This window comes from Macrobrachium nipponense, chromosome 13, assembly GCF_015104395.2.
Source record: "Macrobrachium nipponense isolate FS-2020 chromosome 13, ASM1510439v2, whole genome shotgun sequence".
Lineage (NCBI taxonomy): Eukaryota > Metazoa > Arthropoda > Malacostraca > Decapoda > Palaemonidae > Macrobrachium > Macrobrachium nipponense.
Window position 1 is genome coordinate 25,168,872 of NC_087206.1, and position 27,711 is coordinate 25,196,582.

Sequence of the window (27,711 nt, forward strand, 5' to 3'; positions counted from 1 at the left end):
CGCCTTGAGTTCCAGGACATTGATGTGAAGGTGCTTCTCGTGATGGTCCCACACACCTGCAGTCAGCAACTCCTCCAGGTGTGCGCCCCATCCCTCGGTGGATGCGTCTGAGAACAGAAGCATCTCCGGGGGGGGAGTGCGTATGGGCACTCCTCTTAAGAGGTTCTTGTCGTCGAGCCACCAGGCTAGGTCCTGCCTCACCTTGTCCGTGATAGCCACGGAAAGTAAGGAGGATCCTTGGCCTAAGAGCCAACTCTCCCTTAGTCTCCACTGGAGAGACCGCAGGTGAAGACGCCCGTGAGGGACTAACTTCTCGAGTGACGACAGATGGCCGATCACGACTTGCCATTGCTGTGCTGCCTGTTCCTGCCGCGACAGGAACCGGCCGGCTGCCTCCCTGAATTTGCTGATACGCAAGTCTGCGGAAAGACTTGCCCTGCTACCTCCGTATCTATCAGCATACCCAGGTACTTCATCTTCTGCTTGGGTTCGAGATCGGACTTCTCGTAGTTTATCACGATCCCCAGATCGCGACAAAACTTGAGGAGTCGATCTCTGTCCTGTAGCAACTGCGAGCGGGAGCTCGCCAGGACCAGCCAATCGTCGAGATACCTCAGAAGACGTATCCCGTTCGAATGGGCCCAAGCCGACACCAGAGTGAACACCTCGCCGCGTGAACACCTGTGGGGCGGTTGAGAGACCGAAACAAAGTGCCCTGAATTGGTACACCGTCCCGTCGAAGATGAAGCGGAGGTACTTTCTGGAGGACTGATGGATGGGTATTTGAAAATACGCGTCCTTCAGGTCCACCGAAAGCATGAAATCGTTCCCCCTGATCGAGTCGAGCACTGAGCGTGCCGACTCCATCGTGAACCGCGTCGTGCGAACGAAGCGGTTCAGGGGAGAGAGGTCTATCACCGGACGCCAGCCCCCCGAATGCCTTCTCACTAGGAAGAGGCGGCTGTAAAAGCCCGGTGACTGGTCCTCCACGATTTCTACAGCTCGTTTCGCCAGCATGGTCTTGATCTCCTGTCGAAGAGCGTTGTCCTTTGCTGATCCCCGGACATAGGTCTGTAGATGGACCGGTTTGGAGATGAGGGGTGGGGGGCCGAGACTCGAAGGGTAGTAGATATCCCTCCCGAAGGACGTCTACTATCCAGTTCTCGGCGCCGTAGCGCTGCCAAGTCGCCCAATGGCTCGCCAGGCACCCCCCCACTTCCGGCAGCAGGTGAGGGGGAACGCCGTCCCTCGCGTTTCCCTCCTCGTTTCGACTTCTTTCCAAAAACACCTCCTCGGGAAAAGGAGGGCTGGGAGGAGGGCTGGTTGCGGCCTCCTCTCGCAGAAGTCGAAACAACTGGAGTCTTCACACGGGGCTTGGACGGTGCAACCGTTCTTTCGCCGCCGTGGAAGCGCTAGCCAAGCTCTTTGGCCGCAGTTACTCGAGGTTGCCCAGAAACCTTCGAGACTGCCTGGTGGACTAAGCGGTCACTCTCGTCAGTGCGCCGCCGTTCCACCGCAGCGTCCACCATCTCTCCGCCCCGGAAAGAGAGCTGGGGAACTCCTCAGAGGTCCCATTTCTTAGCACCCGAGTGCCGCCTCACGCCCAGCCCCCTTGGTCATCGGGTAAGGACTGCGTCCCTACGCGAAGAACCAAGTTGGCCCACAGGTTAGCAGTCTGATGGGCGAGGTAAGAGATAGCTCTACCTCCCGAACTGGCACAGTCTCCTAAAGGAAGCGTCGTCTTCGAGAGCAGAACTCCCGGAGGCCGCCGGCCAGCCACCTTGGATATTGTGAGGGACCACAAATCCAACCAGGAAACTGCCTGGAATGCTGCCATAGCGGTAGATTCCAGGGCAAGTGCCTCCTGCTGCGAGAACCATAGGTTCTCCGACAGGAGCTGCTGCAGGGACACACCTGGAGTCAGCCTCGCTAACTCCGGGTTAACCTGTTTCGGCAGTATCGGGTCTTCTGATGGCACGTAGAAACGCCTCTGCCGCTGTAGAGGAGGAGGAAGCAGCTTAGAGGACCGTCCGGATTTTAGCGAGTCCTCCCGTCCTGAGACGAGATTCTCCACCTGATCCAGGACTGAGTCCGCAAGCTCTGATCGTGGCAACAACCATCATCATTTTGGGCTCCCTCGTTGGACCCCAAAATGACTCGAGCCGGCCGGGACGTGGGCTCTGATGGTGGTAGCGGCGATCCTTCCGCGAGGCCATTATGCAGCCGCATCAGCTTAATGACTTCCGCGAAGTTCCTCTGTATCTCGGGCGTCACAGCGTCTTGCGGAGTAGGACCGTCCAGTCCCTCCAACAAGAGCATATCCCTCGATACTCCTCCTTCAGAAGGAGGAACAGCGACAGACCCCTGACGGTCGCCTCCAACTACTTGCGCGTACGTCCTGGTCGTCCTAAGACCGTGCCTGAGCCGTACGGCGTCATAGCTGGGTCACGAGCGGCGCACCTCTCGTGATCGTGCTCCAATCCTTGGTACCCTCGCCTCACCTCCGGTATAGCCCGAGGAGGTTGAAGGTACAGGAGAGGCAGACCTGACGCTCCCCCCACGCTCGCTGTGGCAGGGCCAGCGTGCGTAGAAGGGGCTGCTTGCCGGATCGTCAACCCGCGGTGACGGTTCTAGCAGTAGGCCTAGCGTCGCCGCTCGCCTGGGGCGATTGGCTCAGCTGAGAACGTCGAGACCGCTCTCTAGCGTCAGGCGAGCTGCCGCTGGTCACCGTCTCCGCCCGGTCCCATCGGGAGCGGCGGACGGGTGACCTGCTAGGCTCCCTTTCGCGTGAGACCGGCCAGCGTCCTCTCGGCGCGTCAAAACCGCTGGTACCAGCCGTGGCTGGTTCCTGCGGCCGTGGGGACGCCTTCCTCGCCCTCAACCCGTGGCCGGTCAGTGACCGTCCACGATCAGCCCGAGCAGACCGCTGGTCGCTGCGAGAGCGTCCACTGGCCTGGCGAGAGTCGTGTGCACGACTCTCGCCATCTTCTGCTCCGTGCCGCTGTCCTTGACGGCGAGCGAGCTCGGTCGTCGAGACTTTGGCTGGACGGTCCTCTTTAGAAGAGCGTCCACTCGGTGCTTCTCGCGAACGGGAAGCAGCCGAGACGGGAACCTGGTTTAGCGGCAGAACCACTAGCACCAGGTGAGGACGCACCGCCAGCCGAAGCTGATGCACCTCTGGTCCCCGTCGACTTCTTCTTTGCAGAAGAAGCGACGGGCCCCGACACCCCGAAAGGAACAGGAGGACCAAACAGAAGAGCTCCCCAGCTCGCCTGAACGAGCCGGGCCCCTTAGAAGATCCCGAAGGAGTCTTCTTAGGGGGGAGGAGGCAACCTTCTTCTTCTTCGGCTGTTTGGCCTTAGAAGTCGAAGGGGAAGGAGAGGCAGCAGACGACGAAGAAGACGATGAAGACGACGACGACACCTTCTTCCTCTTCCTCTTCTTCTTCGCCAGGCTCCGCAGGACAGACGTCAGGTCTTCCATCCAGGAGGGAGCCGGGGCAGTTGCCGAAGCAACAGGGCCCGACTGCACCTGTCCGGAAGGACCTGAGACTGTTACAGCAACACCAGCAGCGGGAACGGCAGGAACAGGTCCGGGAACAGCAGGAACAGCAGGAACATCTGAAAGGGAATGTGCACCTGAAATGGAAAGAGTCGCTGGAGCGGCCCACAGGTACGCAGCACGGCAGGTACTAAGGGAGAGCCAGGCGTCTGTCGACAGTCACCGACATCCGTGGCACTGGCGGCAGGTCCAGGGGGGTACTCTTGGGGCAGCGGAAGTCCGGGGTCGGCAAGGAAAAAGAAAAAATCAGGTGGTGGCGGCATCGCCCTCTTTGGAACGGCGGCAAATTGGTCTTTGTACTGCCACCGTGGGGGTGTCACCGACATTATGTGAGGCGTATACACGAGATGTGGTGGCATCTCATACGCGGGGGTAGTTACTGTGGTCGTCGTGGTGGTCACCGCACCATGAGTGACCACGGCCGACCCCGCCAACCGCTGTAGCAACCCCTGGATGCTGGGCACTCCCTGCAGTCCCAGCGACTCCCACACCTGTCCCAAGTCGTCCTTGGCTGCTGGCACACCTGCGGAAGCAACAGTCGGGTTAATAGGAGGGGCTTCCCCGCACCTGGGGGGCGAAATTCCCCCCCCAGAGCGGACAGAAGACCCCGAATACAACTGTACGTCCGGGTAGCGAGCGCCCTCCTCCACACTCGACGGATCGAGGGAGGAAAAGACTCCGCTACCCCCCCCCCCCCCCCGCAGGGGAAGGCGCAAACCGTGGGGCTGTCCGGGAGGCAGGAAAGAGGACGAAGTGTCCGTCACCAAGGGAGTCACTGGACTTTCCGATGACTTCTTGGCCGGCCTAAGTCTCTTCCTGCCCTCGTACAGCACCCACTGCGCCTCGGACCAATTCATACAAACCATACATGGCTCGTTACGAGAGCACTCTCGCCCTCGACAACGAGTACAAACCTCGTGGGGGTCCACCTCCACAAAGGACCTGAAACCCCCCACATTTACGTCCCTCCAGCCCGGGACACACTCTACGGGCGACTGGAGGGCGCGGTGAAATTTCAATTTCCTCTGATCCAACTCATTGTAATCAATTGAAATAGAGAAAAAAGTACTTACTGATCAACTCCTGATAAACGAAAATAGAAAACCAAATACCAAGTATTGAAGCAACAAACGACAAGCGGGCAGAGCGATGGCGAACACGTCCCTTCCTCCGCACACGGCCGAAAGCAAAAGTGATTTGTTTACCTCCCAGTCGCGCGGCGCGCGACGATCGGACAAGCAGTTAACTACCGTTCTCCCCCTTGTTCGAAGCTTACGACCGTTCCAGCTGCCGCTAGCTACTTCCTATTGTTAAAGGACCGATGGTTTGTATTACGTATCGGAACAAATACGAGAAATATTGATAAAAAAAAGAAAATGAAAAAAAAAATATATAAATTTGGGCGTGACAGAGAGAGAGAGAGAGAGAGAGAGAGAGAGAGAGAGAGAGAGAGAGAGAGAGAGAGTTATACCTAATTGTATATGCATAGCATCATCTTTTTATTCTGTAACATTTATCTGTACATGTACTTAATCTTTCAAAGCAAAAATCATAATATAAAATTGTGACTAAAACAACATTACAGCATCTTGCAACTTTGCCCTTAGGCATGGCCCCAGAAACACTTGGGATCTTGAATAAACTGAAACAAAAGCAGATGCTTCACAAATTTATGCACAAATTTTCAGCAAAAAAACACCAAATATCAGAGTTATGATGAGAGAAATGTGAAATATGCAATTAATTGCTCACATTACACACAAATGAACAATGAACTTCCAGCGGCATCATGAGGCCCTGAAGAATTACAACTCTATGCTGGGGCCACTGACTAAGGATTGGGCATCCCTCCAAAAAGCCTGGCATAGGACATCTTGGTGGTATGTCTAGAACTATTTTTTTATTTTAACAAAATATATTTTTCCCAACATCTATTCTACATCCAGAAGTGGAGAACTGATTCTTCTTTAAATGACTGATAAAGTGCCTCCAGCTCTTTCTGGTAGGTTTGTGAGAGAACTGTTGATAATCCAATCTGCTCCTTGGACATCCTGTTACCCGCACTCCAAAAAGCTTTTGTATGAACGGCCAAGTAAAAACCAACTGACATATGCTCTGTCTTGATAGCAACAGAGAATGCCCTGCTAAATTTCAAACACTGGTTATAAATGCCTATGTTAGCCATGCCATCTGTCATTGCTCTACCTGGAGTGCCACACCCGAAGAACTTGAGCACATCCCCCAGACACTAGCTGGCAATAAGTATTCTTAACAGCAAATCACATGGGTGTCAAGGAATGCTGTTGGTAAGTGGTACTGGCATATGATATATGAATAGTATAAGAAGGATGAGGCAGCCCTGAGAAAAATCATTCTGGCTCATGTAAACCCTGCTGAAGTAGACACTTCAGTCGACCTTACAATCTCATATAAGGATTGGAGGACTGCCCAGTAACTCATGAAGAATAGCCTCACTTTCAGCAGTGATTTCATGAAGAGGAGAATAGTTTTTAGGAAAAACTTTGCCCCTAAACTGGATGTCATCATTCTTACATCAGTATGACCACAACTCACCAAGAGGATCACTGTCCATCTACATAAGGAAACACAGCAATGTCCCAAATGCTAGCAGATTGTGAGAAATATGACAAATTTTCCAAGACAATTTGTATTTTTCATAGCTACAAACCTGAGGTCTTAACAATAAGATAATTTTCTAGCACCTAGCTGGATCTGGTTAAACAATCAAGAGATTGTAAAGCAAGTATTCTGTGAGTTCTGCCAACGAGCACCCCGTGCTACCACATTTATACTTGGTGGGAGGTACAGACATCCTAAACTGGCTGGGGGCCAACCCACCAGTCCAACTCCAAATGAAATATCTACAGGAGAGGGACTAATGCTCGTGAGAAGCTAGATAAACTGATATCCAACAACTCAGCCAATTGGGTTACATATAATGATACATGAGAAGATTCATTGCAATAGGGAACTAAAGAGAAATAGACTATTCGATAGCAAACAAATACATCAGGATTCGTTATCAGTCCTCACTCCCCCTTGCTAGAGAGTGAGTATATGCTACTGAATAGAGGGTTTGACTATTTGATAATACAAAGCAAACAAACTACCAGCATGACTACCTAACTCAGCTGTACCAGACCAGTCCAGCAAATGATGTGAAGGAAAGGAACAAGAGAAAGAAAGAGACCAGCCAACTCACTCATTCTCTCTCCCGCACAATCATCTTAGGTAAGATGCAAATGTGCCCCGTTAAGGGAAACGATAAGTTACACAATCTGTTGGGCAGCCACCACAGGACCCAAGGGAAGTGTCCATAGATCTGTGGGCAACATCCTAAAGACAGAAAGGGGTGCACGTGGACTGGCGTAACCAAGTACCATTGCTCAGAACTCTACGGACAGCCAAATTTTTCTTGAATGCCAGAGAGGGACCAATACCCCTGACATCATGTGCTCTAACTTGCACAGACGCCTGTCTGATAGCTTCACGTAACCGAAGAGAGATTGTACTCTTGGACACCTTTCTTAGAATTCCCCGTGCTAACAAAAAGCCTACGACAACCTGGCAGTGGTACCATCAAAAGTCAAATACGCCTGTCTGATAGCCTCACGTATCCAAAAAGAGAATGTATTCTTGGAAACCTCTTTCTTAGAATGCCCCATGCAAACAAAAAGCCTATGACATCCTGGCCTGAGATGTGGTGTCCTCTTAAGATAGCAATGCAAGAGCCTTGACAGGACACAACAAGAGCTCTTGAGAATCTCCACCCACAAATTCATCCAGAGATGGAATGAAAAAGGAGGCAAACCTGTCATCCTGCACAGAGGGATTCTGGGTCTTAGCCATGAATTCCAGGACAAATCCGAAGGACACTGACCCCCAACCCCTGGTGTTTCGCATCATAGCTCAGGCTAAGACGCTCTCCCACTCTCTTTGAAGAAGCCAAGGCCAAGATTTTTGAGTGTCAAGTTCCTGCCTGATGAATAACGTAAGGGCTCATAAGGAGCTTTAGTGAAACTTCTCAGAACCAAGCAAACATCCCACGGAGGCTTAAGCTCCTTCGGAGAACATGACTGCTCAAACCTTTTAAGTAACAAGGAGAGTTACCAGGATGCAGAGATGTCAAAACCTCTAAGACGTAACACGAAATTCAGGCTGCCCTGTTGCCTCTAATAGCAGAAATGGGCCAGCCTTTCTCCTCCCTGAGGAAGACTAAAAAGTCAGCTATGCAATGAATAGAGGTTTTGAGTGGAGAAAAACCCTGTTTATGACACCAATCACAGTAGATTGCTCATTTACCTTGGTAAACAGCATAGGTAGATTTCCTGAGATTGCTGGACATGTTCTTCTGTTTTCTGAAAAAACCCACCCACTTGGAGGAGATACTTGATGGTCCAACCGTGAAGAGACATCAAACAAAAGTGAGAGAAGGCATGCACCTCCAGGTTGCTCCAGGGATGTCGGAACTTGTCCTCTGCTAACACCAGAGGATCTGGAACCACCGATCAGAAAACCTCGTTTTTTGTTGAACTGGGTTGCAAAGATGTCCAGCATAGGTCTCCCCATAACCTGGAAAAGCCTGTCCGCCACGACCTGATGAAGGGACCACTCTGTGCCTAGGACTTGATCCCAATGACTGAGCTTGTCCGCGACCACATTCCTTTTGCCTGGGATATACCTGGCTGAGAGCTCTACTGAATTGTTGACCGCCCTCTGGTGAATCTCGACTGTCAAAGCATGAAGTTGACGCAAAACCAGTCCCTCCTGCTTGTTCACATAAGCGACCACTGTGGTGTTGTCCAACATAAGAACTACAGAATGTCCCTATACCTTCTCCTGAAATTCCTTCAGACCCAGAAAGGCTGCCTTCAACTCCAACCCAACACGTTGATATGTTGCCGCCTGTCCTCCAAACTCCAAACGCCTGAAGAGTAATGAGGCCGCCTAAATTAGCCCCCCAACCTGGGAGGGAGGCATCTGAAAACAGAAGGAAGTCCGGTGGCAGAGAACGCAGAGATTCTGATTGTCCAACCACCAACGAAGATCTTCTCTCACTTTTAGGGACAGAGGAACCCTTATCAGGGCTGAGTCCCCTGCCGGAGGCCAGAAGTCCCTTAAATCTCCATTGCACAGACCGAAGATGAAGTCGCCCATGAGGGACCAGCTTCTCCAGAGAAGATAAAATTCCCAGAAGAACCGGCCACTGATGAGCTGACTGATCCTGCTGCGACAGGAAGTCGCGTGCCACTAATCGCAACTTCTCCAACCTCTGATCCAATGGATGATCCAATGGAAAAACCCTTGACACTGCTGTATCGATGACCATGCCTAGATAAAGAATTCCCTGACTGGGTTTGAGATTCGATTTCCCTAGGTTCACCAAAATACCTTGTTCCAGACAAAACTGAAGCAGACAATCTCTGTCCTGCAGCAGCTTCTCTCTGGAACTCACTAAGACCAACCAGTCGTCGAGGTAGCTCAGCAGACGGATCCCTTGAGCATGAGCCCAAATCGAGAAGAGAGAGAAGACCCTTGTGGACACCTGAGGGGACATGGTCAATCCGAAACACAGGACTTTGAACTGGAACACCTTGTCTCCGAAAGAGGAGCGAACAAACTTCCTGGACGATGGATGAATAGGGATTTGGAAGTATGCATTCCTTAGATCTATCGACAGCATGAAGTCATTTTCCCTCACTGCTGCCAACACCAATTACGGGGTCTCCATCTTGAACCTTGTCTTCCTGACAAAATGATTCAAAGTGGATAAGTTGATCACAGGCCTCCAACCCCGACACCTTCGGCACCAAGATGTGACTGTACGACCCAGATGCATCATTTCTTCTATTGCATGCTTGTCCAGCATCTTTTGCACTTCCTCCTGGAGAGCTAAGAACTTCAGAGACTCGGGGGAATATACTCGCCTGAGCAGAGGTCTGTCCAAGGGCGGGGAGAGAAGTCAAACGGTAGTAGATACCCCACCTGAAGAACATCTACTACCCACTTCTCCATGGCAAAGGAGAGGGAAAGGCGCCCAACCTATCGACAACCCCCCTGGAGCCCCTCCTTGGCCTGTAAGAGCAGGGCTGAAAGGAATGTTGGTCATCCGACTTAATCTGAGACAATGAATGAGAGGGCCCAGCTGAAGTCGAACTTTTCGTCAGCTTACTAGGCAATGGTCTTTACATTTGTTGCTGAACAGGAAGAGAAGGAGGAGGGGGATGTCTCCGAGAACGAGACTCCGACTTGGAGACAGCCTGGTGCACCAACCTGTCCTTCATGTCAACTTGCCGCCGGTCTATAATGTCCTCCAGCTCAGTCCGAGGAAACAGGAACTGAGAATCCAACAAATCCCCATTCTTGAGTGCCAACAAGGACTCAGGGTCAACCAATCTTGCCATCAGCAGAAGATTAACCCACAAATTGACACTTAAGATGAGGAAGATAAGAAAACGCCTTGCCCCAGACTGTAACAAACTGGCAAGACAAGATGCACTCACCAACCCTTCTACAGACCTGTCAGATGCAATCTTGGTAATAGCTGTCAACCATAAGTCTAACCACGACACCGTCTGGAACATGGAGGCTGCTGTAATCTTCATCGCCATGGCATAAAGTGGTGACAAGGACGGCACCACCGACCTCACCTGCTCCAGAGTCAACCCTGGCTTGCGACGTATGATGTCTTGGTTAAGATGTCAAGGCAACAAGCAGACAGAGTTCGTAACGTAATACTTCCTATGCTTCCAGAGAGGTGGAGGAAGCAACTTGGAAGAACCCCTTGACTGAAGAGATCCTTCCCGGTCTGACACAGAGGTGTTCATCTTCTGCAAGACTAATTGGACATGCCCTGATAAAGGGAGCTGAAAAGATGACAGGATCTTGCATAGTCCCCAGCAAGGCTTCCAAGCAATTAAGAGTGTAAGACGACCGAGCCCGAGTTCCTTTCCAGATTGTTGAACCCACGAATGAGATCAATAACCTCAGTAAAAGAAGACAAAAACTCCTGTGTGTGTCTCCTTCCTCCTGCTCTGGCAATGAAGACCTACGACGAGAAAAAGATGCAAGCTTAATCAACAAACCTTCCTAGTGCAAACCAACTGCATACCCAGCAGCCAAAGAAACGGGGGTGCCAGCCAACAGACACCAAAGACCTGTCCAGACTGGAGCAGCGCACCAGCGACCAACCAATCACAACACTAGGAAAACTATTACGAACTCATAATAGATGACTCACGTACATGTCCACATATGCATCCGTGCAGAGCAGACATACGTACGTGCACCCCATCTGAATCACTTCTGCATTTACAACTTACTATCTTTTCACAGGCGCCTTAAGATCCTTACGCCGATGATTAGGCACTGGAGCAGAAGCAGCAGACAAATCACCATTATGCGCACGCACATGCGAGGCTGCAACACACTCGTGTCCCGAAGAAGAGGACGACGCAGCAACAGTAAACTGCACAAGGGATGGATCGTTCCCATTAACACCACAAGGAGCAGCAGACAAAACATAAAACTCTCAGGAACACGGACGTACTGCTCTTCACTCCTTGACAAAGAAGTAACAAAGTCCTTAACCCTCCAACGCTTGATACGTCGATGTGGTGGAGACGGAGGCGATGGCGGGGAGGAAGACACCACTCCTTCCTTAAACACCTTGGCAGGAGAAGGGGAGGCGATGCAACATGTTTGCTCACAGCCTTCTCAGCAGAGAAGGCAGCAAACCTATCCTCCAAAACAGTCCAATCTCATAAAGCCTCGGACGGATCCACAAAAGAGGAGGCAGACAACACAGATGGAAGAGGATATGCCCTGGATGGCAGCGATGATGTCACGGGAGCAAACGATGACGACACAAAGGACCGAGGCAACGCAGCAGTCCCAACCAACAACACCGACGTAGCAGATCTCACAGATTCCTTGCTTTACAATCTCTGATTGTTTAACCGGACCCAGCTGGGCGCTATAAAATTATCCTATTGTTAAGACCAAAGGTTTGTTTGCACATGAACAAAGCACAATTCTTGACAGTGACATGGACCACTGCTGCCTCGCTTACAAAGAGGTCCTATCCATTCTTTGTTGGAAACTCACACTTACTGTTACTCATGAGACATCCTTTCAATCACAGTCAGGAGAACAATTACAAACATCCCTGGGATAATGCAACAGCCACTCTCCTCCTTGAGTGGCAAGCCCAGCAAGTGAAGCCTTCCCTACCCCACAACTCAGTGCCTCCCTTGCTCAGCCAGACACAGCGAGCTTCTGGACCATGACCATCCAATAAATAGTAGGGCGGCCCCCTTTCTTTCTAGACCAGTTTTTGGGTATAAATATTTAATGTATGTACCCTTGATGCTTTTAACTCTCTGTAAATGGTAGCATGAACTACCAAAAAGTTGGGATATAAAAAATTACTTTAGACAACTGCTTCATAATTTACCTGCTATTACTAATATTGTCATTATTATTAGTATATATTGCTATATTCAGAAGTTCAACCAAAGTTAAATGTTAATACAATTAGCTCCCAACATAATATGAAGCCTTATTATTTTCTCAGATAATGTTTTATTCATAACCCTAAACCTATAAAAATAGAGCACAAATCTCTCCTGAATTTATCAGCAGCCCCTGAGTTACAAAATAGCTTAATAGTACAGGCAGCCCTCGGTTAACAGCGTGTGTGTGTGTGTGTGTGTGTGTGTGTGTGTGTGTGTGTGTGTGTGTGTGTGTGTGTGTGGTTCCTTTCCCGACCGATGCTGCTAACTGCAAATCGGCAATAACAGCAATAAAAACCTGCTTAAAGGTGCCACTAACCAAATATCAGTGCCGTTAACCAGATTGTTGCTGCTGTTAACTAGAGATTGGAACTGCTAACCAAACATCGGCACTGAAAATCCAGTTAACAGCGTCGCTGGACAAGTGCTGTAAAACCGGATCGCCGTTAACTGATGCTGCTGTTAATGGAGGGCTGCCGCCTGTACTTATATCAAATATGAGACAATATGCTACCAACATTGGTTTTACTAGCTAAATCAATATTTTAATTTTTAAGAAGCTGACAATAAATATAACTGAAAAAATAATTCAATAATACTATTCACCCCAATTGCTCCTTAAATCAAATATAAACTGGATACTGAGTGAAACTATACGTATTATTTATTGTGACAGTATTTGACCATTTAAAGGACTAAACCAATTACCTAATTCTAAATTTCTGTTTTGCACGATAGTCTTTGGTGTTGCATATGCTTTCCTTTTGCTTTATGGTATAGCTTTGCACACTGCAAAGACTGACTGACAATCTATTCCAGTGAAGAATAATTTACAAATAAATACATTGCCAAGAATAATGACCATACATCATGCTGCCATATTCAATATGAGTTTATCAAAGCAATGAAGAGATGAACCCGCTCAAATTGAATATGTGCTGAGCCATCCACACTTCAAAGGCCCCAAACGAACAGCAGCAAAGGAAATGACACACTCAATTGAAAAAGGCCCTCTCAGCATTATTGCTATTCTACTCCAAATTATATCACTATGTTTAACTGTGATATCCAAATTTTAAAATATAAAAAATCAAATACATTCAATTTAAGAGGAGAACTCAATACTTTGATTAAGCAAATGAAACTGCTTGAACAGATTGTGAGAACTTTTGGCAAAAACTAATCAATCAACCTGAACAACACAATTATGTTATACAAGAAAAAAAACAGCTTCCTGGTAGATTGGCCCACAAACTTATATGGCAAAAACATAAAATACAAATATAAATGTTCCTTATATGTGAAAGCAAATAAAACCCACTCCTCTATTAGTTTCACAAAGCATTTCCTAACTGGGATTCTTGGTCAATAAAACTAAAATTAATGCAAAACAAAAATAACATTGATGTTTAAAACACAAAGTGAGTTTGGGTCATAAACATTTATGTGATTTTAAATGGTAGAAGTCATTCTTCTAGAGGGGTAAAAGAAACTTAATTACCTTAAAACTTTCACCGAGTTTAAATACCTTCCCCACTCCCCAAAATAGCAAACTAAGAAAGCATGACAAATGTATAAGAGGTAGGCACTTGAAAAGGAGAAGGTATCAATGCTAAGGCTGAAGATATCAGAGATAGCCAAGACAAGCAAGCAACTGGAAAACATGGAAGGAAACAGCTGTCTACCAAAAAAAATTCATCATACCAAAAATAATAACAACAAAACATTTGTACCATAAAATATTTTACAATACATCCAATGTAAAACCAAATTATTTTGTGAATGGACTTTAACATTATAATTGGTTTCCTTCCAAGTTTTTTTTTTCCTTTGCCACAACAGAGGGAAATCACAGAAGTTTCTTTAAATGTACCTCAAGTGGCGAATTACAGAGAAACCGCCTAAACTGCGACTCGGAACACCTATCAGGACTGTCGCCATGGATGTTAATCTGGTATTTTTGGTATACCTTATAAGCAATGCCAAAAGTTTGGACAAATCCCATACTTCCAGGATGGGATCGGACTAACTTAACCTGACAGTTGACAAATTGTAATTATTACTAAAATGATCAATAACCCAAAATGCTACTGCTACCATATTTTTCATACTCCTCAGCTTGCTAAATATAACTAAACGTTCCATTTATATATGGATAAATAGAAAAGTTATTATCATAAAATGAAGACAGTGAAAATAAAATGAAGACAGTGAAAGGGGTACCTTGGCAAATTGAGACATTCAAAATCTTGCCTTACCAGTTACACTGCACAGCTCTATAATACTAAAAAAAAAAAAAGACTGGAAAATGCATAGAAAATTTTTAATCATACAAAGGACAATATTATTTTGTGAGCTTACCATCAGATACTGGACAATCATCCTATCAGCCATCAAAAATTAAATGAACCCATCCATAAATACAACAAAGTTTCAATAATGTTATATGCAAATACTTAAGGATACAAAGCTACCTGAAGATACAGCAGTATCTACTTTAATACACTGACAGAGCACAGACTGGGAATCTCAGTTAGTGATTTAATCATTAGGGTAGATTTCTTAAAAAGACTTAAGAAATGCTTTACAGTTAACTACAATTTTCCCTCTTTTGTCTTTTATTTATGGAAAAAGAGATGGTCTCTATAATAAAGGACATTATTTAATAGACATGGATGAGATTAACCCTTTGAGATTCTAAAGACACCATGCAAATTCTATCCTCCTGAGATCCCAATGACATCAACTGTACAAAAAAAGTTAACCATACATGTTTTAATTGTTGGATGTCACTGGAAAAGAAATGTAACATACCATATTTGCTGGCGTATCAGATGCACACCTATTTTACAAAGATGTTGTGTGGAAAAAAAAATTAGTATGTTTCATCATACATTTATTGAGCTATTTTTAGTTTTTTTTATTTCAATTTGATATTGTAACAGTGCCTTTTTTGTTTTTTTAGCCTAGAGTTAGGACCAGTATGAGATTTATCATAAACAACTTTATGGGAAACTGTCCTCAAACTCTTACCTCCTTCCCAAGTCAGTTGTATAGTTGTTTATAATATTGTGTTAACGGGACCGGACATGATGATGGTGCTATGACTTTGTTTATATCCACTTATTGCAAATTACTGACAGAAATGATTTTTTTTTTTTTATTCGGAGAAGAAATAAATGTTTTCTAAAGGTAAAAATTCCTTATAAAATGTAAGACTTATCAGTTGTGGGTTGTGTGCTTGGGATGGAGGTACAGTGAGATGTGAGCTTCCCTTATAAATTAACTGCTGACGTATCATACGAAAGTTGTTGTAAGTTTTTGATAACAAACTGATAATTTGGCTTATTTTCAATATTTTATTTTTAATAACACAATTTACTATAATAATAGTAACAATTTTTCATATTAGCAACAATTTTTGTGCCTATGCAGTATCATCCTAGCCTACAGTGCTCGGTATCCCATACGTAATATGGCTGCAGGACAGTTTTTTTTATACCTAAAAAAAAAAAATGTTTCTAATACGCCAACAATTACAGTAATTTTTGTACTGCAAAAGAAATGAAAGTACTAGGGTTTTCAAATATTTGATCATGAAAACTAAAGAAAGTTCTGTAAAGTAAAAAAGTTCTGTTCTTAACTAACTTCAGTCTAAATGTTCTGATGTCATAATTTAACTAATTTTCACTTGCAATAATATATTATAGTAAAAAAAATTGTTTGGCTACAAAGAGGCCAAAACCATAATCTTTTCATGGACAAAAAACTTGCAGAACTATTAAAGAAGTATCTCTAAGCAATTTAGCAGTAAGCAAAAACAGTGTGTGTTTTACAATATAAAACTTGAACTCTAACAAAAATCTCAAAGGATTCTTAGTCACATTCTTTTAAAAGACTGATAAACTATATGGTAGCCTGCTCAAGATTTAATGTACAGTATAATTGTTAGAAAAATCCTTGTAAATTACGATATACTAAATAAACAATTCAAAACATTAGAGTTTGAAGTAAACTATGTGTAAACAAAGGTTAGAAAAGATATGCAATACCCTAAATAAATAAAAAGCTATTTTACTGTTGAGAGAATTTCTCATTTCACATGCTTTGAATACCTACTGCCAAGTAAAGACATAAAAACTTTTAGCTATCAAAAAATTAATTTTAAAAACGGCTTGTATTTTTCATAGGCTACGAATCATAGCTTACATGAATGGAGTTTTTTGTGCAAGGCATGATTCAGCTGTCACTGACTAATTATAAAAAAATAATATCATGTTGGGTAGGCTTATGAGTCAAGTGACCTGAGACAGCCTACATTACCCACAATGAAAACCAGCTCATCTGCTCCCATATAAATAAGCTCCTGTAATGGGAAAGATAGGGAAAGCGAGGGGTGGGAGAGGAGAGTGAATTCCTTTACGAAAGCTATGGTTCTTATCCTGGGAAAAAAACAAATTATTTATAAAATTTGTTATTTACCCCTATGAAAATACAAACTACGCTTCCATAAATAGAACCTCACCTTTAAGCGGGAGGACAATCTTTCCCCTGCTACCAGAGGTGAGTGTGCCCAGGCGGTGCCGAGTTGCCCGGAAAGTTGCCCTCACTATCACAGCTTCCTACTTACAATTAATACTATCACTTTCCCTCAAAGGAGGTTCCCCTCCAGTAGCTACCAAATTGCTTACATTGCTCCTTTTGATGAACTGCCCACTTCCCAGCAGAATACTCCTCCTGGGGCTCAATGCCCCAATATAACTTGCTGGGCTTCCACTATTGGCCTCAGGATGAATGTGTCCATGGACTCATGTATTAGGTACCTCAGGTAGGAGGAGGACATGAAAGTGGACAAGTGGGACAGAGTGGTTCTTCCTGTAGCTGATGGAGGGACTTACACCTCTGATGTCATAAGTCCTGACTCTTCTGTTAGGCACCTTCTCACCCTCCTTGGAGATGTAAGCCCCAACTATGACTTCCCTTAACCAGAAGGTGATGGTGTGTCAGATATCTACCATATATTTCCACATATAAGACAACTTGTAAATCCCAAAATTCACCCCTAAAAATTGGGGGTTGTCTTACACTACCATTCTAAAAATCAAATCTTGAATTCTAAGAGATCTTTATCAGTAGGCTAGCCTTGACCTGGTGTGATAACCACCAACATACATGAAAAGTTTCACATTATGAAATTTATTTCTGGTGATTAGAAATTCTCTTCTTGCAAAGTGACCAATTAGTTCCTAACCATATATATAAAAATCTAATCCTTCGGGCCAGCCTTAGGAGAGCTGTTAATAAGCTCAGTGGTCTAGTTAAACTAACATATACTTATCTTATGAAATAAACTGATAATAAAGGTAAAAAAAACCATTTTTACCTTATAAATTATTGGCATACCTTCAAAATAAATAGCCTATTTGAGGAATAATTCTATATCAATGAAAACAACTTTTACCTATGCGATACCTGCTAAGAAAATGTAAACATCGAGTTACGGCTACACTCACAGAAACCTTTATCTTTCGGTAACCACTCAGAAATTAGAATGGTTTGGTAATTACAGTAGTAATAACATTTAGGATAACATAATAAAACTGCCTATTTTGTTAGTTAAAACAAGGAAACCCCACTAAAAAATGTTTATACCTGGTTATTTAATAGTTTTATCACAAAAATGATATTGTCATGATACAATAAAGTTTTATACATACTTACCTGACAGATATATACTTAGCTATAGACTCCGTCGTCCCCGACAGAAATTCAAATTTCGCGGCACACGCTACCGGTAGGTCAGGTGATCTACCGCCCTGCCCTGGGTGGCAGGACTAGGAACCATTCCCGTTTTCTAATCAGATTTCTTCTCTTCCACCTGTCTCCTGCGGGGAGGCTGGGTGGGCCATTAATCGTATATATCTGTCAGGTAAGTATGAATAAAACTTTATTGTATCATGACAATATCATTTTTATACATTCAACTTCCCTGCCAGATATATACTTAGCTGATTAGCACCCATTGGTGGTGGGTAAGAGACAGCTAACTACTGAAATAGACAGGTAAACAACATATGTTGTAGGTATTAATAAACCTTGGTTCCTACCTGATTAGGCGGAAGACTTCGTGGCTACTGCCCAGGAGTCTGCTTTGCCTCAAGAGCCTCAGCGAGATATTGATCTATGGCTAAGAGTTCTTGTGGGTCTGCCAATGGGGTCTTATCCACTTACTCGGCAGAGCCTAAAGGCCTTTGTCATTGGGTGCTATTCCACTAACATGACATTACACCTTGTTCAAGGAGCACAACACCGATCCCGATCACCTGATCCTAACATCCATGTTAGTTCTAAAGTTGCAAGGAGTTATCCCCAAACTCCCTACAAACAACCAATAACTCGAAACATAAATACACGTACATTTATAACAAAACACAAAATATTTTGTACCCCCCTACTAGCCATACATACCCCTGGTCCCCTACCAGCAATGACACCAGCCGCCCGTGCGACATCAGTACGCTTGCTAATAGGAAACCAAGCACATATCTGACAAGAGGGTTTATGTACATTTAAGATAAAATATTTTGCTCCAAATCCCAGAACTGTATCCGCTGATACAAATGGACCGAGAGAGAAGCATTTCTCATAGGTCACTTTCACATCCTTCAGGTAATGAGACGCAAAAACTGAATTGCATCTCCAATATGTAGTCTCAATGATATTCCTGAGAGACATATTCTTTTGAAACACCAGCGACGTTGCTACTGCCCTTACCTCATGAGTCTTAACCTTTAGAAGACCGAAGGATTCATCCGGGCAGTTCTTGTGCGCATCAGTAATCACGCTTCTCACAAAGAAGGCTAAGGCGTTTTTAGACATGAGTCTTTTGGGGTTCTTCACAGCACACCAAAGACCTTGTTGACAGCCTCCCATCTGCTTCTTTTTCTCTAAATAAAATTTAAGAGCTCTAACCGGACAGAGAGACCTCTCTATCTCTCTGCCTACGAGGTTAGATAGGCCTTTTACCTCAAAGCTCCTGGGGCCAAGGTTTTGATGGGTTTTCATTTTTCGCCAGAAATAATGTCTGGAATGAACAGATAGCCGCATCTCCTTTAAACCCCACTTTGGAGTCCAGAGCGTGCAATTCGCTTGTCCTCTTGGCCGTCGCGAGAGACAACAGGAATAAACATTTCCTAGTGACGTCGCGGAAGGAAGCAAGATGTAGAGGTTCGAATTTGTCCGAGGCAAGGAATTTCAGGACCACGTCCAGATTCCAGCTAGGTGTTCTCGGAGACCCTGATTTCGAAGTCTCGAAGGACCGAATCAAATCGTGGAGATCCTTGTTCTCTGCAATCTCTAGCCCTCTATTCCTGAATACTGAAGACAGCATACTTCTGTATCCTTTGATTGTAGACACAGAAAGGTGCGATTCCTCTCTAAGAAAGAGGAGGAAATCGGCAATGTTAACTATAGAGGTACTGGAGGAGGACAGCTTCTTATTCTTACACCATCTCCTAAAGACTTCCCACTTCGATTGGTATACTCTTCTCGTTGAAGATCTGCGGGCTCTAGCGATAGCGCTTGCAGCCTTGCGAGAAAATCCCCTCGCTCTGACGAGTCTTTCGATAGTCGAAAGGCAGTCAGAGCGAGACCAGGGAGGTTGTGATGAAACCTCTTGAAGTGGGGTTGTCTGAGTAGATCTGTTCTGCTTGGCAGAGACCTGGGGAAGTCCACTATCCACTCCAGTACCTCCGTGAACCATTCTTGGGCTGGCCAAAATGGGGCTATGAGGGTCAACTTCGTGCCCTTTGAAGCCACGAATTTCCTGAGTACTTCCCCAGGATCTTGAACCTGGGGGAACGGTGTAGGCGTCTAGGCCCGACCAATCCAGGAGAAACGCGTTGATTGCAAAGGCTCTTGGATCTTCTACTAGAGAACAAAAGATCTCTACTCTTTTGGAGAGGAACGTAGCAAATAGGTCTATGTGAGGCCTCCCACACAGAGACCACAGACTTCGGCACACTTCTGCGTGTAGAGTCCACTCTGTGGGGAGGACCTGATTCCTCCTGCTTAGCCTGTCTGCTCTCACATTTCTTATCCCTTGCACAAATCTTGTGAGGAGAGTTATACCTCTTTCCTCTGTCCAGGTTAACAGATCTTTTGTTAGCTGATAGAGGGAGAATGAATGAGTCCCTCCTTGCTTGCGTATGTAAACCAGAGCCGTGGTGTTGTCCGAGTTTATCTGAACCACCCCGCCTCTGACTACCTCCTCGAAGAATCTTAAGGCCAGGTGTATGGCTACTAGTTCTTTGCAATTGATGTGCAGGACACCTGCTCCTTTGTCCAGGTGCCTGACACCTCCCTTGCTCCTTAGCGTCGCTCCCCCCCCATCCCGACTCCGAAGCGTCGGAAAATAACACTTGGTTGGGGTTCTGCAGGGCAAGTGACACGCCTTCGTTCTTCTTTAGAGGAAGGATCCACCACTTTAAGTGATTCTTCACCTCCTGTGGAATCGGGAAAGAGTCTGAGAGTTGCCCCGTCTTCCAACTCCAAACCTTTTTCAGGAAAAACTGAAGAGGGCGAAGGTGAAGCCTCCCCAGAGAGAAGAACTTTTCTAGCAAGGACAGAGTCCCTAAAAGGCTCAAATACTCCCTCGCTGAACTGTGCTCTCTCTCTAAGAAGCTCGAGATTCTTGACAAGCCTCGAGTGATTCTCTCTTGCGAAGGAAATACCCGAAAACCACGAGAATCCATCTGAATCCCCAATCCCCAGATAGACCAAGTTCTGGCTGGGGATCAGTTGCGACTTCTCGAGGTTTACGAGTAATCCCAGAGATTGTATCATATTCCGTGTTATCATCAGGTCCTCCAAGCACTGGTTCTCTGCCTTGGCCCTGATCAGCCAGTCGTCTAAGTAGAGGGAGATGTTTATTCCCTCTAGGTGAAGCCATCTTGCTACATTCGCCATCAGGTTGGTGAAGACCTGTGGAGCTGTAGACAGGCCGAAACACAGAGCCCTGAATTGAAAAATCTTGCCCCCTATCATAAACCGAAGATATTTCTTTGACGAGTGGTGAATGGGAATGTGGAAATATGCATCTTGTAAGTCCAGAGAGAGACCATCCAATCTCCTGGACGTAGCGCTGACATCACCGAGGCGGACGTTTCCATTCGAAACTACTTCTGAACAAAACGGTTCAGTACGCTTACGTCCAATACTGGTCTCCACCCCCCCCCGATGCCTTTGGTACAAGGAAAAGGCGATTGTAAAATCCCGGGGAGAGTGGATCCTGTACAAGTTCGATGGCCTCCTTTTCCCACATTTGATCCACCATTTGAAGGAGAGTATTTTTCATTACAGGGTCTCTGTACCTCGCTGACAGTTCCCGAGGAGTAGAGGTTAGGGGAGGACTGTCTTCGAAGGGGATGATGTATCCCTTCTTTAGAACTGAAACCGACCAAGAGTCGGCTCCTCTCTGCGCCCAGGCTCCTGCAAAGTTCAGGAGTCTGGCGCCTACTGGTGCTTGGAGGATCATCAAGTCACTTTCCTTTCTTGAAGGGCCTGAAGGAAGACCTTCCTCTCTTATCAGAGCTCTTCTTTCTGGAAGGGGGACGAGCCGTTGCACTCCACGAAAGGGTGCTGAGGAGAGGACGAGAGTCCTTCTTACTCGTAGACACTACAGGGCGACTCTTCTTCGAAATCTGAACAAGGAGGACTTCCTGTCGCCTTCTTCAGTTTAGTGAGCGAGATATATCTTTCACCAACTGAGAAGGAAACAGATGATCTGACAGAGGGGCGAACAATAACGCGGTCCTCTGACTAGGAGAAACAGCTTTTGACAAAAGGGATCCATAAACTGATCTCTTTTTCAGCAAACCAGCTCCAAATAGTGAAGAAACCTCTCCCGAACCGTCTTGTACCGCCTTGTCCATGCATGCCAGGACGCTATGGAGAATTTCTGGGTTCTTAAGAAACTCCGAGTCCTGAGACTTCTTAGCTAGAACTCCGAGAGACCAATCCAGAAAATTGAACACTTCTAAAATGATGAATAGTCCTTTAAGAAAGTGGTTCAATTCTGAAATGCTCCATGTAGATCTGGCCGACCCTAAAGAGTGTCGTCTGGAGGCATCAACCAGATTAGCGAAGTCCGCGTCTGCCGATGCAGGAAGAGAAAGACCCATAGTCTCTCCTGTCCCGTACCAAATACCTCTCTTTCCAAGGAGTTTGGAAGGAAGCATGCAGAACACTGTTTTGCCCAACTCTTCTTAGTGCCCATCCATGAATCCAAAGACTGGAGGGCCTTCTTCATCGAAATCGCTGGTTTCATTTTCAGGAAAGCAGAGGACTTTACTGTAGCAGTACTCGAAAAGAGCGAACAAGGAGAAGGAGGAGCGGCTGGACTAAGAGTGTCTCCATACTCTTGCAGTAATAAGGAGGCTAATGTCTTATAGTTCGAGAGCCCCTCATTTGTAGGGAGCTCGTCTTCAGACACCTCTTCTAAAACCCGATCAGAAGAGGGAGAACGTTCTCGTTTGGAGGAAGAGTCTTTCCAAGACCTCATACGATCCGAAGGAGAGGTGCTTCTGTCTGGAGAAGAGTCATCAATTTCGGATACGAGTCTAGTCTAATCTTGCCTCATGGAAGAATTCCGACTCCGCCTCCTGCTCCTGATCCTGACTCCCTGACTCCTAACTCCTGACCCGCTCCTGACTCACATGCCTCCTGGCTCCTAACTCCTGACTCCTGCCTCCTGACTCCTTCCTCCTGCCTCCTGACTCCTGCCTCCTGGGTGACCCTCACTCCTGGCTCTTGCTTCGCCTCCTGGTGACTCCTCACTCCTGCTCTTGGCTCCGCCTCCGGGTGACTCTTCACTCCTGGCTGGCGCCAGACGCCTGATCGGCTCCTCGCACCTGGTAGGAGTCTTGCGCTTGGTTGACTCCTCACTCCTGGAAGGTGCCGTACGTCCGTGAACGAACTCTTCCACCTCCTAGTATGGAGCCTTACGTTTGGTTGGCTCCTCGCTCTTGCTAGAAGCCTCACTCCTAATAGGAGCCTCGTTCCTGGCGGCAGGGACCTCCACACGTCTGGAGGACCTCTTGATGGGAAGGGAAGTGTCTTTCCTTCGAGGAGGTTCCTTTAAAAGCACTCCTACCAACGACGATATCTGTTCTTGCATAGATACTAGAAATCTCTTAGTAGCCTCCTCTTTATCCTCTTCGGGAGGAGGAGAAGGAGGAGGGGAGGAGTCCATGGGCTCCACTCCAACTACTGGTGACAATAGGGCTCTCTTTGCCCTCTTAACATCCGAAGGAGACTCCTCAGGGAAGCGTTCCGGGCTCGAGTCAAGAGTCGGCGCCTTCCAACTCCTCTTCAGTGGTCGCGAGCGATCAGAATCCCCGACGAAGACCCCGACGATGAGAAACACTCACGCAGGACGCTTTTGCAATAGCGATCCCTGGCAGTCTGGGGTGTCACAGAGCCTGCCGAAGGGACACCTGATCGGTGGGGATTCTCCACAACCTCCTTACGGTTTTTGACATTCCTTCTCCCCTGGGCAGGGGAGCTTGGAAGAGGTCTAGACCTGGGAGCATTGTGGAGCCGACCAGATGCTCCTCCACCACACTGGGGACACTCACATCACTGTCCACTGTAATATCACTAGCCTTACCTTGCAGAGCAGCCATTTTGTTTTCCATGATCTTGAAGGCTGCTTTTAGATCCGCAAGTTCTTTTGTCGAATCTACAGGATCTGCAATAGGTGAAGAGGCTGAAAAGGAAGGAGAAGTAGCAATTCTTACAAGAGGGGAAGATCCCAAACTAGGAACTAGCTCATTGGATCTAGAACTACTCAAACTTCTAGAGGAAGCTTTCCTCACTCTCTCTCTCTCTCTAACTTCTTCAAATAAGTAGTTAGATTCTTCCACTCTCTCTCACTCAAATTCTCACATTCCTTGCAAGTATTAGTGAAAGAACATTCATACTCTCTGCAACCCATACATACGGTGTGAGGGTCTACCAAAGCTTTCGGCAACCTCACCTTACAGCCTACATTCACACAACGTCTCACAACCATTCCGGCGTCAGACATTTTAAGAAAAATCCAAAGCAAGTCCACAAAAACAGTCCACAAAAGCGTATGCCAATCCAACAATCCAGATACGTCACCAAAAGTCGGTCAAGAAGATCAATTGTCGATGAAAAAAGAAAATCCAGTCAAGAGGAACCAACAACAATGTTGATGGTCCGGGCGACAGAAGAAATCTGATTAGAAAACGGGAATGGTTCCTAGTCCTGCCACCCAGGGCAGGGCGGTAGATCACCTGACCTACCGGTAGCGTGTGCCGCGAAATTTGAATGCCTGTCGGGGACGACGGAGTCTATAGCTAAGTATATATCTGGCAGGGAAGTTGAATGTATAAAAAGTGCATTTTATGATGAAATTAATAAACAAAAACAGGAATTTGTGGATATTTCTCACAGAAAAATACAGTGAATACTGGGGTTTATGGTCCAGAGAGAAATCTGTGAATATGTAAGTCTGCAAATACATGGAGAGGGGTTCAATATATTCCTTTTTCATTAAATGTTTCTCATACATATATCACAAGATTCATCACATTTGCCAAAAGTATGGATTCCAGTCTGGTTCCGGTGAGTCAACTTCAGCTTCATCGTCGCTATCGTACATTTATCTTCGGTACCATTCATGGAATTAGAGATACTGCATTTTTTAAATGAGCTTATCTATGTCACTTTCACGTCGGCAGAAAATGCAGCGAAACATAATGCAATACTTTGTCGAGATTCTTCTAAGACGTTCTGGTCATCTCGGGAGTCTGTGACGTTAGTGCTCTGCCCCCATAGACCCCGCCCCCAGGTCACCATATAAATACGAATGACGAAGTAGAAGAGATCAGTAAGAGTCACAGATCAGATCATCAGTGAGAGCCCGGCAGCAGAGATCATCAGTTAGAGATCAGAGATCATCCGAGAGAGATAAGAGAAGAAGGAACAGACGAAGGATCAGAGAGAAAAAGGCGCTCGAGAGTTTAATCGGGATCTGGTCAAGTCGTCTGGGAGTGGACGACTGAGGCATTTCGACATAGAGCAAGACTTCAGAGAAAAAACTTTCTACAAGAGGATTTGAGGAGTTCCTGCCCTTCAAGTATATCAAGAATAGACATTGTTTTCTGCAATATGGAGTCAAGACGACGTCTGCAATTACAGTTCTCCTTTTGTGAAGCCACCGCTTCGAGCATAGATCTCCGACAGCGCAAAACTGGCCAGCAAGTATTTGCATTGCCTCACTGTTTCCCCAGTTCATGCATTGTAAGATTTTACTTGTGATATGTAAATAGGAGAAACCATTCTGCATTTATCTTTGTTTGTAAGCTTGTAAATAAACCTATGTTCTGTTAGCATTTCTTTCTATATTTGTATCCCCAGTTTCAACTGTTGGTGTTGAATTCTTTTTGTTTATCATAATATCGAACTTGGAGCGGACCTCTCTCGGGATTCGTAACATTTTGGCGACCTTGCTTAGACTATTCAGCACTGTAACAGTTTGAAACAGGGAGAATATAGAAGAACCAAAATGAGTGAGATGCTGAAAGTTTATTGAGTCAGGTAAGCTTCCAGGTCTAGAGGGGAATGATCTCCGTGAGTATGTTGAAAAGAAAGAAAGAGAGAAGTATGAAAGAGATGAAAGAGCGGCTGAGAGAGAGGAAAGAGCAGCTGAGAGGGAAGTGCAGCAAGCAAGAGAAGCAATGAAAATGCAGCAAGAGAGAGAAGTAATGAAAATGCAGCAAGAGAGAGAAATGTTGGTAATGCAGCAGGAAGAAAGAGAGAAAGAACGTATGCATGAGTTGGAAATTGCTCGGTTAAGGGAAATTACTTGTAACAGTCGGACAGGCGAGAATGAAAATGAAGCTGATAGGTTAGGTATGAGCGCAGTGCTGAAATTAGTACCAAAGTTTGATGAGGATGATGTAACAAAATATTTCATGTTTTGAGAAGTTAATGGAAAGAGTAGGTTCTCCTAAAGAAATGTGGACTTTATATTTACAGTCAGTTTTGAGTGGTAGGGCACTTACTGTGTATAGTTGCATGTCTAAGGAGGAATGTGATGATTATGATACTGTGAAAGAAACTGTTCTTAGCGCGTACAGGTTAATGCCGGAGGCATACCTTAAGAAATTTAGAAGTTTGGAAAAGGATGAAAATATTACGTATGTAGAATACGGTAAGAAGCTAGAAAGGCTGTTTTTTGATTAGTTAACTTCTGCTAAGTTGAGGATTTTGATGGTTTGAAGAACTTAGTATTGTTAGAAAACTTCAAAGATAACGTATCCCCTGAGATTAAGCTTTATATAGAAGACAGGCAAGAAGTATCTTTTGCAGGAGCAACTAGGTTAGCTGACGAATATAGTCTAACTCATAATTTGAGTGTTAGTAAGAAACGAAATGATCCTTCGTCTGGTAAAGTACAAAGCAGTAAAGGTTTCAGTTCTAGTAATAGCAATGCGAGTGAAAGTGACTACTCCTGTTATACATGCGGAAAACCTGGTCATACGTCTAAGGTTTGTAAGAGTAAAGTGGCATCTAGTGGCTCAGAATTAACTTGTTTCCGATGTAATGGGAAAGGGCATTTAGCGAGAAATTGTGCAGTAGAAAGGAAGGACGGTAAGAAACCAGTGTCTCTAGTTAACCTTTCGTCATGTAGGAATGATGAGATGAGAGAAACTAGGAAAGTTTTTGGTGAATTTCTGTCAGAAGGCGTAGTTTCCTCTTTTGGAGGAGTAGATTCGAGAGACGTAGTCTTGCTTCGAGACACAGGAGCTGCTGTCTCACTGATTAGGAGTGTGTGTGCCAAACAGGGCAGAAATCAACATTGAAGAAAAAGTCATGTTAGGTGGATTTCCTAACACTTGTGTTCTTTGTCCTTTAAGTTGAACTTAGAAAGTCAGGTAGTTTCAGGAGAAGTGAAACTTGCAGTTGTTGACAAGTTTAACCGTTGAAGGCGCTGACATTATTGTCGGTAATGACTTAGCTTTATCCAAGTATGTGAATCCTGTTGTGAGGGATATTCCAGTGCCTGAAATGGTAGTAACTAGGTCTGGTTTAGATACAGACGTAGACTACGGTCATAATTTTTTTGTGGATTAGAACGAGAGTGAGTTCGTGGATTCGAACGTGAGTGAGTTCGTGGATTTGAACGAGTGTGATAGAGGTGGTGAGGTTTATCTTGGGGTGAGTGTGGCTGAGAGACCTAACTCTATTGTTGACAGTGATAGCCAAACAGAAGGTGTAGCTGTCGAGGGTAACGTAGTAAATGTACCGGTATCTAGTACTAGTTACGGTGATGAATTAGGCACTAACCATGTAAATGAGGATGACTAGTCAAGTGTCAGAGAGAGGATGAAACACTAACCCGAATATTTGAGAGTGAACTAGATGATGATCTCGATAATGTGTGTAAGGAAACTTTTGTGTCATTATGTTCGTCCTAATTCAGGTAGTAAAGGGGAAATCACCGAACAATTAGTGGTTCCTAGGAAGCTTCATGAGCTAGTTTTGAAGTTAGCACATGATGAGCAAGGACATTTAGGAGTAAATA

At 45.6% G+C, this 27,711-nt stretch overlaps 1 protein-coding gene across 1 annotated transcript in view; it reads right to left on the reverse strand.

Moving 5' to 3' along the window:
• LOC135225693 (arginyl-tRNA--protein transferase 1-like) overlaps window positions 1-27,711 on the reverse strand; it is a 128,623-nt gene that overhangs the window by 39,899 nt on the left and 61,013 nt on the right. Inside the window, exon 6 of the mRNA XM_064265045.1 lies at window positions 13,969-14,130. Coding sequence (XP_064121115.1) covers window positions 13,969-14,130 — 162 coding nt within the window. The remainder of the gene's footprint in view (window positions 1-13,968; window positions 14,131-27,711) is intronic.